Source organism: Ictalurus punctatus, chromosome 12 (assembly GCF_001660625.3).
Source record: "Ictalurus punctatus breed USDA103 chromosome 12, Coco_2.0, whole genome shotgun sequence".
NCBI lineage: Eukaryota > Metazoa > Chordata > Actinopteri > Siluriformes > Ictaluridae > Ictalurus > Ictalurus punctatus.
In genome coordinates, this window is record NC_030427.2 from 12,929,221 (window position 1) to 12,941,467 (window position 12,247).

Below are 12,247 nucleotides of genomic sequence, written 5' to 3' on the forward strand. Positions count from 1 at the left end.
CCCTGTTTTCCTTTAAACCGTTTTCCTTTAAAGGTGCTGTGACGTCCATGGTCCCTACCATCCAGCGGTCAGCAACCCCTCGAGCAATAAGGAATAAGTCCCATGATGGGCTGCCCAACTCAACACTACCTGACTGTAAGAACCCTTTCAAGATGATGATGGCAGCAGGTCCACGACACTACTCTTCAGACATGAGCAGTTCTCAGCAGCCAGAGCATTATTCTGGATACCCACGGCAAAGATTGGGCAGTAATGAGCCAGGGCCTAAGTCCCCCTACCGCAGTGGACCTGGAGGCATGCTGAGTCCTTCATCAGGTTTGCAGGCGTATGGGGATGGCTCTCTGTCCCCTAGAACAGACTCTTTGGGTAGTCCAGATGGATTTGCACGAAGTAATCCCTGTGGCTTTCAGGGAGCTGGTAGTCCCAGCCCAATTCATGGCAACAGCAGGACACCCATGTCCCCTCCTGGTGTCATGATCCATGGTTCTGCTGCCACCCAGTTATCCTGTGCCATGGCTGGTAGGACTAACACGCCTCTCTCACCCCCAGTCACCAACAAAAGCCCTATCATGAAAAAGCCACACTGTAATGTCAGCTACCCACCTAACATGGACATGACCAGAGCAGTATTTCACCACAAGGCCCAGTCTGCACCTCACCCTATTCCTCACCCTGTTCCTCCCTCTGTTATGCCCCCCTCATGTGCAGTCCAGAAAAAACAGATGACTTCTGAGAAGGACCCTCTGGGAATTCTGGACCCCATTCCCAGCAAACCTTCCATTCAAAGTCCCATGACAAATCCAAGCCCATCCAACTTCCAGCCCAATGCCCACTCTCAGGTACCAATGATGAATGTAAACATCCCTCCTGCCATTGTCCCGTTGCCAAGCAACCTTCCATTACCAACAGTGAAGCCTGGGCCAGTTGGCCATGGTGGACACATGCAGAGGACTCAGCATGGAGCAGCCACCTCCATCTCCCCCTCACCAGTTACGTCCCCTGTACACATGTCTGGGCCTGCAATGGCCCGCATGGAAGCATCTCCACAGCGATCCCGCTCCTCTTCCACCTCATCAGAGCATGGGAGCTTTGCCATGCCCTCAGGGCCCCAGGGCCCATGTGGAAGCATAAAGGTTCCACCACGCTCACCCAGATCCTCCATGGGCTCGCCCAGACCCACCATGCCTTCCAGCCCCTCTTCCAAGCCTGACACACTCCATCAGTACAAAGACCCCAACCAGGTTCTGTCGGGAATGAGTAATGCGATTAGCAGTCAGCACAACTCCATGTTTCCCCCAGCCTCAGGCAGTAGTGCTCCCCCGAAGAACCACCCTGGACTACTGGGCATGCCCCTCAACCAGATCCTCAACCAACACAACTCTGCCTCTTTCCCTGCCAGTAGTCTACTCTCAGCAGCAGCCAAAGCACAGCTAGCAAATCAAAACAAACTTGGTGGTAGCAGTGGGGCTGCTATGGGTGTTGGCACAGGAATGGGTGCAGGTGCTGGTGGCATTGGGAGTGGAAATGCTAGTCTTTCCAGTGGTAGTAATAACGGAAATGGTGGCAATGGGATGCCTTGCTCTCTTAGTGGTGGAAGTAGTGGTAGCAGGGCTGTTGAAGGGCCCAACACTTTAAATCCCATGTTACCACCCAGCTCGACCATGCTAATGCCCATGCCTGAGGGCCAGAGTGGACGTGCAGCTCTGCGGGACAAGCTCATGGCCCAGCAGCGTGATCCTCTCCGTAAGCGCAAGCAAACTCCTAATGCTGGCAGCCATGACAACATGGTCTTCAGCATGATGAAACCAGATATGAGTGTTCCCAGGCCAACTTGCCCTCCTCCGGAGCAAATGAGGAAAGTGGCCCGGCTTGGAGGTCTACCTCCCAACACCTCCATGGCCCAGCTACTTCAGTCGATGAGCAACCAGAGCTCCCACATGGCCAGGAGTAGTCGGCCATTACCTTCAGTTGGCCCTAGTCAGATGCACTTTGGAGAGGGTGCTATGCCCCCTGGCATGGCCCAACAGAGCATGCAGTTACAACAACGGCTTCACAGTCAGTCAGACCCAATGCACTGTCAGAGCATGGAGCCTGGTGCACAAGGCCCTCAGACTCCATTCCCTGGTATGATGAACCAGATGCAAGCCACAGCTATGGGGAACTGTGGACCATTGGGCCAAAGTGGACAGGTTACCCTAGGACATCCTTCTATGGGACACCCAAGCACTCACCCACAGCAGCTGTCTCATGTACATCAACAGCAACAAGGCATTCCTCATGGACACATCCGGCCAAATATGTCCTGTATGGTACCCAATAGCAATGATGCTAGTTGTGCCCAAGCCATGTCTGACACAGGTAAGAACAGGGGCATATACTTTTCCTTTGCTGTCAGTTGGCTGTGTCCAGGGCCAGTGTGATGTTGTGTTTTCAAGGTTCTGTAGATTTAGGAAGTACATGGGGGGATTGAAACACTGAAGGATTGTGGTATATAATAAAGGTTAAATAGTTAGGTTCAAAGAGAGGGAAGGATGTATTTAATGTGATTTACTAATTCTCTATGAACTTGATTTGGCTATATACAGATGTCTGAGTAATTATAGTACATGTGCATTTTGCATTTAGTAACTCTAGGGATAGTCTTCTTGGAGTAGTTTTGGATTTAATTCCCTTGTGCTATGGCAGTAGTTTATAAACCCACGCAGTGCATGGTTTTGTGGTTTAGCACTCTTTTCAGGCAAAAAAAGAGTGCAGCACATCATATCTCTAAGACTGGGATGGAGAACCTTTGGTCCATGGCACCGGGGAAACAGGAAGCCAGCTATCAGCAATCTGTCTTGGTTGATCAAACTTCATGGCAAAAGAGAAAATCTGAATGTGTTCTGTCAGACTACTTCTGTAATCCAGGCCTACTGTGAGTCATACTGAAGTTCTCTGGCCACTGAACCACCATGGAATGTATTTGGAATTTATTTTCAGTCTGATTTTTATGCTGCGCTTGCATATCTGGATTTTTCTCCATCAGCCTCCTAACAATCAGATGAAGGACTTATGAGTCATTTGGGTTTGCTGTGAAGAAAGCATTAAAGCTGGGCCTAGCATAGTTGTACCATAGTGCAGAAAACATAGAGAAGATGAGGATTTTTTTTTTCCTCGATGTAAAATGAGTGTTTGGAGATAAGGCAGTTAAAACTAATGGCTATTCACTTCCTTGAGATTATTAGCATTTTGCTGACTGTCCAGATCATCCATGGGTTCCCCCAGATCTTCTCTGCTTCAATTTATTTTAACACATGCTGTACTAAAAGTAGAAAAAGATGGGAGAGTAATGACATGCTTCACTAGAACAGTGCATTTGTGCTATTAATAACACACTGCATTAGCTATGTGATGCTATTTGCTGTGAGCCACATTGCATTTTGTATTAATGGTTAGTGAAATTTTACCGTTACTCTTTTACAAACTGTGTGTGTGTGTGTAGCTATAAAGGAATTAAGCTAATATCAACACCTAGTTGCTATTTAATATAAACTATTATAAAACCTAGTGTCTAGTACCATTATCAAAACATGATATTGTTTAAGTTTAAATGACACAAGCAGGTTGTTAAGCAGATTAGAAGATGTCTAAAATGATGACTGCTATACAGTAGGGCTGCACGATTATGGCCAAAATGCTAATCACGATTATTTTTGATCAATATTGCGATCACGATTATTTATCACGGTTATTCATTGATTTTAGGGACAACATATTTTTACTCCACTTTCACATTTAAATAAACAGATCGCTGCTTTCACCTCCATGTTGTGCTACATTCCTGCTAATGTACAAATCTTTGCATCAAATTAGACTGGTCCTTAAAGTGCATCATCTCGTAGAAGCGAAATATAAATAAAACTGTATCCAAAATGTAGGATAAATAAAAATAACATCAACCAAATGACAATATGCATCAAATATAACAATATACAACCAAATGAAAACGATTCAGGCATTTGCATAAAAGGCAATAACAGTGTTTACAGGAGGAGAGACGCAGACAAATCACCCAATAGAGCGATGACACAGGGATGACGTCATTTTATACCGAAACCCGGAAGTTAGCATCACACCGGTTCCCTCGACAAAATCCCGATAGGATTTTCCCATAGGCTTTTGGATTATTGCAAAAAAAAAAGCTCTGTGATCAACAAAAGTTTACAACACTAAGACGTTCTGTCCATCAAGATGATTTTCACAAATTAACACAACTTTTATGAAGTTTGAAGCCTAAATACAATCGACAGAAATAAACAGCTAACCGTATGCTATAAACGAACTACACCATGGTCACTCAGCTTTGACGTCACCATCACCAAGCTTCCCAGAACTTTCCCAAACTTGATTTAAAACATTTTCCATAATATGGATTTACTCCGTGGATGAAGACTGGTCCTCCTTCATCTACCTTTTTTGGGGAATTGTGCGCAGCATACCTGAACCAGTTTATCTGCAGAGACTTTTCCAGTTCAGCGTGATGACGTTTAACGTCCCCCGACAACCTCTGTAGTGCCATTTAGCATCGTGTTAGATTTCCCCTTGCGCAAGCGCTGGAGCACCCAGAGAAACTGGCAGCTCGAGGGCTAAAATGCTAACTCCGATTCCGGGTTTTGGCACTACAAAATGACGTCAGCCCTGCGCAGCTCTATGTGATTGGCTGTAAGTGTAGGAAGCGTTTGATTTGAGCGGAGAAAACAGCGGAGATCTCTATGAGAGGAGGATGAACTTTAAACGTCAATATCATGTTCATTCGTGGGCAGTCAGAATCGTAATCACGATCGATATCCGATTAATTGTGCAGCCCTAGTAACACAGCCAGCTAACAAATTATAAGCCTAAATTATTGCTATTATTAAATGCAGTATAAATGCTGATATACATGATAATTAGACACAGGTTTAAATGTGTCTTCATAGGGAACATCGTGCTCATATGGCTGTTGGTACAGTGCTCTCACGTGTCATGATACAATTTTTTTTGCTATTTAATTGGGTTCATAATTATTTCAACGTCTTATTTACGTCGTATTCCACACAAACATATTTAACCCTTCTATTATGTTAAGGGTCAGTTTGACCCATTTCCACATTTGAGATGTCTGAAATACTGGTTAATTTCTCTTATTCTCTTTGAATTTTTTTGACTTTCCTCATTTAGGGTCATGAACTTGTGTGCAAATATTTCATCTTATGGCTTGACTCGAACAAGCCATAATAATGGTTTACTGTTTTAAGCTGTAAAAGATTCGTTTGGACATGACTTTCAGAAGTCTCTGAATCTCTGAAGCTACACAACTACCGATCTGGCGTTTTGTAGATGAACGTAGACTAGGTTCACACAGTCCACAGTCTTTCACCCGAAGAGATCCCAAAATCCTGCTCTCTCTCAATCATAAACATGAGCCCTGTATGCCACGTGACTGTCAAGAGCAACTGGATGTGGTTGAAGTTTATGTACCGTTTTGTACAGAAGCATAATATATGTACTGGTTAATGAGGGGGGTGGCATAGGTTGACAAAATTAGCATTAGCTCAAGCAGATTCTTGTATTGGCCAGGATTCTCTGGTAAAAGTTTGAGTTTAACACAGATGCTGTCATGATTTCAAAGACTGAATATGTGCTGGGACTTACGGTAGGATCAGAGCACACATAAACGCACACTGTGTTACAAAATGTGCTGGAATAAAGAGAAAATGGCACGTTTAGATGCTTTGTCCTAAATGGGTGTAACAGCTTTTTTTTTTTTTTTTTTTTGGTATAACTCCAAAGGAATGGCTGAGTGAATGGTTTAAAGCTGCTCGGATGATAAATCTTTTCTGACTTTTCTGCCTCTTTTCTGGCAAGGATTTCACACACACACACACACACAGTCTCTCAACATTGTGCAAGCAAACACACTCTTTACATACTGCGTGGTTTCACTCAACACACTCATCCACCACAATCCCCTAAACCCCATTAAATCATGGTCCTCCTCCTTACACTGTGTGTGCATGTGTATTGTTGTGTGTGGTGTTGTGCAGTAGTGGGAAGGGGAGGGGTTGCAGTCTGAATCAAACCACGGACAGCCCCACCAATCATCCCGCCACGGTTCCCATGGCAACCTACCCGGCAACCAGCAGCATCAGTAGATCATACATGCTGTCCGTACTGGGCGAGCCCTCAAGCTCAGCAGGCTAACTGCTATCATTCTTATACACTCTGTATACGCCACAACAACTTCTTACTGCCCCTGTAGACTGCCGCATACACATCACATTCTAGCACTCTACCTCTAGCAGGCTAAACAGTATGTATTACTGCTGTCTTCATACGGACCCTACGCTAAGTTGCCAAGTGAGTTGTTTCTGAAGTGCCCCCTTTAGCCTTCAGAAAGCATAAGATGCTGGATACAATGTGCGGATGTGCAAATTCTGTCTTAATGCAAGCATCCCTTTCAAGAGATACTTGATGGGATCGAGATCCTGGGACTGTGCAGGACACAGAAGAATTGAAAAATCACTGTGGTGTTCAAGGAACCATTTGATGATACTTGTGATGGTTCATTGACTTGCTGTAAATGTCAGTCTAAGTGTGGATATGTAGCAGTTGTAAAACTGTAGCAATTTAGTCATCAGTAATGATCACATATGTTGTGATCACCCTGCTGTTAACATGTTTTTCAATTGATATCGGGGGTCCATGTGTGTACCAGGAAGCCAGCACACTGCCCCCTCTGGCTGCTGGACTGCCAATAATCCAGTTTTGACACTCATGTCCCAACTGGAGGTGCACTTTATTGTTCTTTGCTGATAATATTGACACCCGTCATGGTCTCCGGCTGTTGTAGACAATTATGGTAAGCAATGTGCTCTGATAGGACTTTCTGCTCTCCAGTACTGAATTCAGAGTGAATCTGCCTGATTGTGGCCCAACTGCATGCACAGTTCTTTTCTATCTCTTTTGATCCTCTTGAGGCACAAGCTGGTTTCACCTACAGCACTACTGATCATTGGTAGATGCACTATTGGCTGTAACAAAGGGTTGTGAACAAAACCCTAGCTCATGCTAGTATGAGCGCTTCTATATTCAATAATTGTGCCATGTTAATTCATTTTGCTTTGGAATGGTGCAACAGAAAAGCAATTGCCCTGTCATCAGGAGATCACAAGGTTGAATCCTGATGATGCCACAGCCATCCGTGGCCAGAAGGCCAAGAGAACAAAAATAGGCTGTATTCTCTGGGAGTAAGGGAATGGCATACTCACACACTCCCCTGTCAGCCACAGCGACACTAGCCAGTTGTGGGTGTCTGTGAGCTCATGCATGCAGAAGAGGGCAGATAGCCCTTTCCTCCAAGTGTTTTATGTTGTCCTGTGATGCAGCATGAGTTGCAGTTCGAAAAGATGCAGTTGGCTGGCTTCACATGTCACAAGGAAGCACATTTTAGCCTTCATTCTCCCTGGTTGGTAGATGTCATCTGATCGAGGAGAACTGTATATTCAGTGGGAATGAGCCAAGACTTATTTAAGGAGCAAATGGAAAGAAAATAATTTTTTTAAAAAAGGTTTAACTTGTTTTACTCACTCATGCACTCACTTTTGATTTTGTTTGGTTGAAATTTTTACTCAACATGGTTTACAGTTGAGTCAAGATAGAACTGAGCAGTTGAGATTTAAGGGTTTAGCACAAGGTTCAAACAGTAGCACCTTGGCAGTGCTGGGATTTGAACCTACAATGTTCCGAGCAAAGCCTTAACCATTCACGGGCAGTATTATGTGAAGGTATATCTGCGCACACACTGGGCAAGGAAATGGATAGTCCTGGGGTCTAATGTGTTGCCAAGTAGCGCTGTTTGGTGGGGACATTCTGCTCTGTAATAGAATACAGTCTCACTGTACAGAGTGTGTATGCAGTCAACAGCACATCAGAAGAAGTGTTGCCAGATTAACAGATCCCCTGACACAAGCGGTACATTCCAACAAGGTATACATCATGTGACTCCAGTGTGGCATCAGGTTTAACAGCATTTTTATCAGGAGGCACACTAACTAAAATAGTGCTCAAAATTCAAACACAGCATTTTAAAATGGGGCTAATTGTGTCAATTGATGTTTTCGGGGATTTACTTTTGGGGAGCAAACTAACGTAATGGCCACGGCACATCAGGGTGCCAATACTTTATTGAAAATGCTGATTGGACGGAATGCAAAGTTTACAACAAAAATGCAAGAAGTAAAGCATTCTCTCAAGCCAACTCTCAAATGGCGTTCTACATTATGCATAAGGACACTACCTAGGGAGTACAGGACAGCAACATTGTTATTCCTTATACAGTGATACTAGAATGTTCTGAACCCTTTACAGTTTTCTGTATTTCTGCATAAATTCTCCCAAGGAATGGCTGTCCAACTCAAATCACTTCAGTGGCGAATAATATTATGGGAAGTGACAAAAACCCAGGGTAACATCTACGGACCTACAGGCAACTCTTGCATTGAGTAATGTCAATTTTCGTGAGCTCACCATCAGGCAAACACTGAACAAGAACCGTCTGCATGGCAGGATAGCAAGGAGGAAGACACTACTCTCCAAAAAGAGCACAGCTGCCTTTTCTGAAGTTAGCTTAAGACCGCGTGGATAGGTCAGAAGCCTGTTGGAAGAATGTTCTGTGGACAGATGAATTCACAATAAAACTGTTTGCTTTAAATGAAAAGTGTTATGTTTGGCAAAAACAAAACACTGCATTCTAATATAAGAACCTCATCCCAGCCGTGAAGCATGGGGGTGGCTGTATCACGGTTTGGGGCTGCTTTGCTGCCTTGGGTCCAGGACAGCTTGCTATTGTTGATGGACCTATGAATTCTGTATTGTATCAGTAAATTCTATGACGTGGTTAAGCGTCAGTTCAAGGACGGATACCCTAAGTGTGTCACGTAGCAAGACAACGACCATAGACTTACAAGCAAGTCTACAAAGAAATGGTTAAAGCAGAAGAAATTTAACATTTTGAGAATGGCCAAGTCAATGTCCAATGTCCAGTCCAACCCAATAGAAATGTGGAAGAACCTAAAAAGAGCAGTTCATGCAAGGAAGCATCACTTGGTTGAAGCAGTTTTGTTAGGACGAGTGGGCCAAAATTCCTCCAACTTGTTGTGTAGGACTGATCACCAGCAATCGGAAACGTTTGGTTGAAGTTATTACTGCTCAAGGAATGTGTATATGATTGTGCCCTGTGATGGATTGGCACCCCGTCCAGGGTGTACCCCGCCTTGTGCCCGATGCTTCCTGGGATAGGCTCCAGGTTCCCTGCAGACTCAGTATGATAAGCGGTATAGAAGATGGATGGATGGATGGATGTATTACTGCTCAAGGAGGTCACACCAGTTACTGAAAGCAAAGGTTCTGACAAAAATATTTAATGTTGGATAAATTTAGTCAAAAAATAAAGGTAAAAAGTATAATGTTATTTGTATAATTGGGTTCTCTTCATCTAGTTTTAGGACATTTCAGGTCAAATTTATGCAGAAATGCAGAAAATTGTAAAGGGTTCAACAAACTTTCGCGGAGTGTAGGGCTGAGTTCAGGGCTCTGTGCAGGCCACTGGAGTTCCTCTACCCCAAACTCGTCAAACCATGCCTTGATGGACCTCAATTTGTGCACAGGGGCACGGCCATGCTGGAACAGGAAAGGAGAGTCCTGAACTGTTGCCACAAAGTAAAAGAAAGTGGAAATTGTGTAAAATATCTTTGTATGCTGAGGCATAAGAGGAATAACACACTTCATGACGTTCTGTTATAGGAAATAATCAGATTTGTGTTGGGTCAACACCAACCCGGTCCTATTTTATTCCTTAATTAATGCGCAGATACTAAAATAATATTTATTTTTTTTAAACTGACACAAGCAGTAATTTCTATAGCAAAAATTACCACAAACATACAAATTTACTTTTAGATAGGCGTGCTAACTTCACAGCAGTGGACCTTCAGACAAATTTTATCAGTGAGATGATATATCGGTCTCGTCTTGTTACATATACGCACACAGCTTTTAATCAGTAACGAGATCATCAGCCACTCAGCATACCCTCCCTCAGTGTGTGTACGTGGCTGTGTGCTAAGCACAGAGTTGCTGTTGAGTCATGCACATGCTGAAAGAAATATTAAAGAACGCAGCACAAGGCCTAGCTCAAGGCTTCCCACCTCCACCACCAGCTCTGTTTATCAAACAGTGAATGTGTGTGGAGTATAGCCTATGCATGTATGCAAGTTTCGTCGTAACAGTGTGTGACCAGATCTGTTAAGAAGCTTTTAGTGATATCAATCCATCAGTGCAATATGTGGACCTTTCATATTGTGTGAAAGTAAACAGGCTGGTTGTGTGTGTGTGTGTGTGTGTGTGTGTGTGTGTGTGTGTGTGTGTGTGTGTGTGTGTGTGTATTCTCAGTCAAGTGCAAGCACGTCGTATTCGCCGCCCACGCACTGCGAGTCAGTCATACGTAGTACCAAAATTAATGAGATTTTTCATTTTAGACTTGTACGTTAGAGCCTTTCATTTGGCTAATGTCAGGGTGAGGAATGATATTTGCTGAGATTCATCACACAAAGCTGCGTCTCGCTCTCTCTCTGGGGCGTCCTGCTTTTTGAGACGTCAAAGCCTATTAAAACGGCAGGCATAATGCTGAGTCAGCGTCCTGTGTTATCAAGGGGATGGGAGATTGCTGAGTCATGTGGACAATATTTCCAATTGCTGTCTTTATGTGCTAACACTTGCTAGAAACTCGCTGGTCTGTGTAGAACCGGACATGGTTACGAATAGTATTTATTGTGTGTTTATTAATGAAAGATGGTTTATGTTCTGAATAAGGTCATGTGAAATTAGGATTTACTAGGACATAATATTTATTGTGTTGGGAAAGCTGTATTCAGATCTTTTTTTTTTCTTTCTTTTTTTTTTTACACACCAGTGATGTGCACCTTTATCTATATTTATATGTACAGAATGTTTAGATGACTGGCAAAACCCCTTTTTAAATTATTATTATTGTTATTAAATTGTGTTTACATGCACTTAAGGAATCTAATAATGACTAAACTCACTGCTTTTTTAAATCAAGCTTCCAAGTAGTTAAATTATTTCAGCAGAGCAGTGGCATGCCATTGATTAAATGCTAAATTATTTCATATTCTTCAGAAAACAAACAGCCTCGTTTATCAAGCTAAATAAGAACCAATTTATTTGTAAATCATTTATTTTCAGCTAATTCCAAGTGGTTGTACTGGCTATGTCCAATGGCTCTGATCGATTGCTTTTTTGTTTGTTTGTTTGTTTGTCCCCCCCCCCTTTTCTCTGCTTCAAAATGGCTTGCTTTTCTCCCATAGACAGCGCTCTGGTCGTCATATTGGTTTATCCTTTGTAACAATAAATGCAGTCATCACAGGCGAAACCCAGGGTTCAAGCAAAGAGCAGACATTCAGAGCTATTAATTGTTTAAACAATCCATCTTATAAGGCACACCTGGGCAACAAAATCACCTGTCAGTCACATATTCCAATATTTTTGATCAATTGAAATTTCAGTTGAAAATTCAAACAAAAATGACAATGTTCTTAGGTGTTTAACACATCAAGATATAAATGAGTTGTAAATATCGCATTTTCGTGAATATTACTAACTTGAGAGAATCGATCCAAACAATTTCCAAAATGAAGACTAATAAGAATAGGCATTCAGTTAGGACAAAAGCAACGGCGCTCTATAAACGGAGGAAAAGTTAGTGTGTTTCTATGGTATCCGCTGCATCAGGTTGAATGAGCTGGATTAGTGGAAGATTTAGCGCATACGCTTAGGATGAGCTCTTTCACCGTTAAGTTGTCATGTTCGTCTCTCTGCGCTTTGCCTTTTAGAAATTTTTGCAGGTGTCGCTAAATGTAAATAAGCTGTGCTATGAACGTGATTGGTAATTTATGGCTGGTTGTGTTTTATCCACTGATAAATGTAATAAATTTGATAATTGGTCAATTTATGCCATTTATAGGTATGAAGAAAGTCACTGTTACCAAACATTTGTAAATCTGTCAGGAATTTATGAAAAACATTTTTTCTAAATGATGGACAAATACATACAACACACACAGTGTTTCACATATTTGCATAATGTGCACACCATCGTTTTGATAGAATTTTTGCCATATCTTCACAAAAATTGGTGTTTTAAGTAGTT

The 12,247-nt window shown here is 42.8% G+C and overlaps 1 protein-coding gene across 3 annotated transcripts in view; it reads left to right on the plus strand.

Moving 5' to 3' along the window:
• LOC108272701 (methyl-CpG-binding domain protein 5) overlaps positions 1-12,247 on the plus strand; it is a 39,687-nt gene that overhangs the window by 16,819 nt on the left and 10,621 nt on the right. For all 3 annotated transcript variants that reach the window (XM_047159065.2, XM_053684554.1, XM_017481327.3), the window contains exon 5: positions 34-2,358. In XM_047159065.2, the coding sequence (XP_047015021.2) occupies positions 34-2,358 (2,325 nt within the window). The remainder of the gene's footprint in view (positions 1-33; positions 2,359-12,247) is intronic.